The following is a 4,740-nucleotide window of genomic DNA, read 5'->3' on the forward strand; positions in this document are numbered from 1 at the left end:
GGAAACTACCTTATTTTAAAAACTGGTAAGTAGACAATCTAGCATGTATCCTGCTGTTCCTATATGATAACTAGGGAGTTGGTAAGAAGTTTCTCTTTACAGGAATGTTTCAGTTAATAAAAAAGAAGCAATGGTAGAATTAGAAAATTATGATTTTGTAAAAAAAGAAAATTATGATTTTGCAATCTGGATGGATCTAGATCAGGAGTCAATAAACTTTTTCTGTAAGGGACCAGATAGTGAATATTTTAAGCCTTGTGGGCCCTATAGTCTCTGTTGCAACTATTCAAGTCTGCATTGGAGTGTGGAAGCAGCCATTGGCAATGGACGTGATTGTTTCAGTAAAACTTTATTTATAAAAACAGGGTGCACTGGTTGGATTTTGCCCATAGGCTGTAGTTTGCAGACCCCTGATCTAGATAATGATTATCAGTATCTGATAATATCACAATAAAAGAGACACCAGGTTTTGTTCCTCCTAATGGAGGTACATGGCTCATCTTGGGGGGGGGGGGGAACCAGAATCTGATGAGGCTTTTTGATTTAACTACCAATTTTCAGAGAATAAAAGGAGCAGAGGAACATATTAGAAAATGCAGGAAGAAGCAGTCAGCAAAATCTAGACTTTGGGAAACTCCAGAGAACAAACGACTTTTTAAACAAATTTTCAAGAGGGAAAATAATATGGAGGAGTAATCTAGAGATTAAAAATGACTTAAGAAACATAGCACATAGTTTATAGTCTAGGGCTCGTTTCCCTGTAGGAGCTCTGTATTGCTGGAGAAGGAGCAAAAGTGCCCTAATCCTTTTAGGATTAATTTATTCAAAAGAAATAACAGAAAAATACTGAACATGCAAAAAGAAAATGAAGGAAAACCACAGAACATGCCAAAGGTGGAGGCACACTGCCCTTCAGAAGATGTACCACAGGAGGCAGAGGGAAATCCTCAGCCTTCTGAAGGTATAAGCCAGGAAACAGGAAGCCTTAGAGGAGGGCTGACCCATCCTGGCCTGGGGTTGAAAGAGGACACTCCCATGAGGCATTTGGACCTGGAAGAAACAATAAGAGGCGTAGATGAGTGGGAAAGGCTTAAGAAAGAGATAAGAAGAGTAAGAAACAAGCTTGCGATGATGCATTGGAAGCAAAGACATTCATGCAGCTGTTCTTATCCTGTGTGTTCTAGACCGTAAATTCTTTTTTTTTTTTTTTTTTGTTTGATATTAAAATCTGGCCCCTGCTTTCTTTCTGTGTTTTCTGATGTATCTTTGACATTTGTTTTACTTTTAATCATCTGGTGGAATTTTTTTTTTTAGGTAGTGTCCTTGTTACCAGCATCTCACTGGATTTTGTGTTTTGACCCATTATGCAGATCTGTTTTTTAGTTGGAAAGTTTTACACATATGCATGAAAATTTATTCATTCTATATTGCAAAGTTAAACATGTTTACAAAGCAGTATATTTAGTATCAGCTCACATAGGTAGGATTAAATCACAAATTGTATGTATGCATGCATATGTGTATACATACATCCATATGTCAAAAACTTAATGGCTTATTTCTGTGTGATGTGAGCTTTTTTCTTTTCACTTATATGTGTTTTTTTCCTGAACATGTGCCACACACACAAAAAGAATTAAAGTTTTGTAATTAAGAGTCAAATCATTTGCATCCAGCTTATAAGGACAATGGAGGCACCTAAGTTCTTGATAGAACAACTATAAAATATGTAAATCACAAATTACCTCTGGATCTCTTAGCCAAAGAAATAATGTTGGCAAATATTACAGATTTAAAAAAAAACATATCAAATATCAATGGGTGAATGTGGTTGTTTCCCTGCAAAGATGGTCACCAGTAATTTCTCCCATCTCTAAATAATCCTGTCCTCCTTTTAAGAGATGGGGTCTATTCCCCTCTTGAGCCTGGATTGATTTTAACTTACATTAACCCGTAGAATATGTTAGAATTGACATTGTCCTGGGCCTGAGTCTTTGGGGGATGGCATCAGCTGCTTTTGCTGCCTTGGGGCCACCATGTAAAGAGGCACATCTACCCTCCTAGATTGAATGCATGGGGGGAGAGAGGTCCCAGCCTTCTAGACATTCTCAAGACCTGCAGCCTGAGAGTTAAGCTTGGTTATTCCAGCCCAGTCAAGATGCCAGCTGAATAGAGCTGTGTGAAACAGAAGAATCACCCAACCAACCTACAGAATCATGCAAAATAATAAATGGTTATTTCAAGTCACCAAGATTTGGAATAGTTTCTCATGCAGCAATAGAAAACGAATAGATACATAGAAACTTACTTGGAAATAATTCAAACAAATTGTTAAAAAATTGTGTGATAATAGGGGAAATGTGAATAGTAAATAGATATTTGATGTTATTTAAGAATTATTAGAAATCTGAATATAAAGTTTTAAAAGTTTCATATTTAATTTCTATGAATTTTATTTTTTAAGGTGTGATAAAGTGTTATGGTTATAGTTTTAAAGATATGTGTATTGGAGTATTAAACATGATATGGGGAGTTGTTTCAAAATTCCCCATAGAGGAGAAAGAGTTGGTGGAATAGAGATGAAATAAGTTTGACCCTATACTGATACTGTTGCTGGATGATTGGGCACATGGTGGTTCATTAGATAGTATCTTTACTGTTATATTTGTTTGAGAATTTTCATCACAACTAATCAAAACTGATAAATTAAAAAAGAAAAGTATTAAGTTAGAGAACTTGTATTCTAAGGGTGAAACGCCAGCCATCCTGCTGCAAGTAAGGTAGTTACATTCTTAAGTAGCAGAACCTTCCTCACCATCCTGAAAATACCATGAAGGTAAACACTCAGCAAAACCAGTCTTAAATTATCACCCTTACTTAGGACTTTTAAGGGGATTAATTATATTTAGGAAATTGATGTTAGAATTTGTTTCCTTTATTAAACCTAAAGGGTGACATGTTGCCTTATTTTCACCCATTTATTTATAAGACACTACGTTGGAAGTCAAAAAAACAAACAAGTCCTTCTCTTTCGACTGTCTAAGAAGATTTTAGTCAGATCACTTGACCATTCTGAATCTCCAGTTCCTCATTGGTATCAAGTGGAGACTTTTCATGCTTTTCTTGATAATTCATCAGGCCTTGAGACAAACTGGTGATTTCTATAGGAAGTAGCCAGGGGAAGGCTGACAAGCATGCACCTGTCTCTACCCATGGCCTTCTAGAAATGAAAAATACCTAGGGCATTCTCTAAAGACTCTCTACAGAGAGGGCAGTGTATAATTAAAGAATTTTGGTGACTTGGGTACTGTTATGAGCTGAATTGTGTCCCTAGCAAAATTCATATACTAAGGCCTAACCCCAAGTACCTCAGAATGTGACTGTATTTAGAGATAAGGCATTTCAATAAGTTATCCGGTAGGACTATAAAAGAGGAGGAAGTTAGGATACAGATACGCATAGAGGGAAGACCATATGAAAACAGAAGATAGACCATATGAAAACAAATCAAGGAGAAAAGAAACCAATCCTGCCAACACCTTGATCTTGGCAGTTGTAGCTTCCCAAATTATGAGAAAATGTCTGTTGTTGAAGCCACCCAGTCTATGGTTCTTTGTTATGATAACCCTAAAAAATGAGTAAAGGTATGTTTATCTGGGTTAGCAGCAGAACTTTCCTCATCATCTTTCCAATCTCAAGAGATGATTCTTAACAAGAGCCTGTCTCTTGGCCATGGGCCATAGGAGCTAAGCCACATAATTGGAGGAGCTAGAAGGCAGGAGGATAGGAAAGAAAAGAGAAAACAAACAAACCAAAGGAAAAAAAAAAAATAGAGCAGAGCTGAATGGAGCCCTGGTGCTCACCAGGCTTTATGAGGAAAGTACTGAAAAGGAATGACAAAAATGCAAATATCACCTCGGCATAACAATGGGGCTTGAACGCTGACCTGTACATTTATATTGCATATACAGGATGGGGATTTCTGGGCATAACCTCTTGAGGTAAGGTTATGGTTACATTATTAGTAATTATAGGTAGCTAGTAGGTTATCTGTAGTAGCTTACTTCTGGGGTAGGTAAATGTTTCAGAAAGAAAGTCACCTGGGTATGTATATTTAGAAATTAGAAACACTTTAAAATGAAAAATATGTACACAGGTACTAATTACTTATATTTAGAGTTTTAAAAAGAGTAGGAGCAACATAGGAAGAAATGTGTATGGATACTAGGTAAACTCAGTATCAGTTTTCATTTTCTGCACTTACCTTGTGCTTCTCAACTTACTATGGAATCAACTAACCTTCATGATTGAAATCCTTCTCAATCTTTTAGATCAAGTTCAAAGTCTCGTTCCCCATGTAGCATTCCTGGACGTTCCCTAACTAAATAGTAATTATGAGTATAACAAACATGATAATGAAATGCAGAGAAGGAGTTTTCATGCCTTTGTGTTTTTATCTTCTGGTTAGTTCTTCATGTGTTTTTCTTTGGAGATTGAAATCTGCAGCAAATGGTCAAAACTGTCTTGACTTGTAGCTCTAGATTGCCTAGAAGATTATGTATTATATATTGATTCATTGAGGAATGAATATTTATTAAATTATAGTTTGTTTTGGGGTGCCTGGTTGGCTCAGTCAGTCCACCTTCAGCTCAGGTCATGATTTCAGGGTTCATGGGTTCGAGCCTTGTGTTGGGCTCTGTGCTGACAACTCGGAGCCTGGAGCCTGCTTCAGATTCTGTG

At 36.8% G+C, this 4,740-nt stretch overlaps 1 protein-coding gene across 1 annotated transcript; it reads left to right on the forward strand.

The window, feature by feature from the left end:
* The first annotated feature begins 744 nt into the window (after nucleotides 1-744).
* On the forward strand, nucleotides 745-1,191 carry LOC123579708 (transcription elongation factor A protein-like 8). The gene has a single exon (XM_045443793.1). The coding sequence runs from the start codon at nucleotides 853-855 to the stop codon at nucleotides 1,189-1,191; it is 339 nt and encodes a 112-aa protein (XP_045299749.1). The 5' UTR covers nucleotides 745-852.
* Nucleotides 1,192-4,740: the final 3,549 nt, after the last annotated feature.

The sequence above is a fragment of the Leopardus geoffroyi genome, chromosome A3 (assembly GCF_018350155.1).
Source record: "Leopardus geoffroyi isolate Oge1 chromosome A3, O.geoffroyi_Oge1_pat1.0, whole genome shotgun sequence".
Classification (NCBI taxonomy): Eukaryota; Metazoa; Chordata; class Mammalia; order Carnivora; family Felidae; genus Leopardus; species Leopardus geoffroyi.

Bases quoted from the DNA above. Each gene is read 5' to 3' on its own strand.
- LOC123579708 (XM_045443793.1), top strand. From the start codon at position 853: ATGCAAAAAGAAAATGAAGGAAAACCACAGAACATGCCAAAGGTGGAG.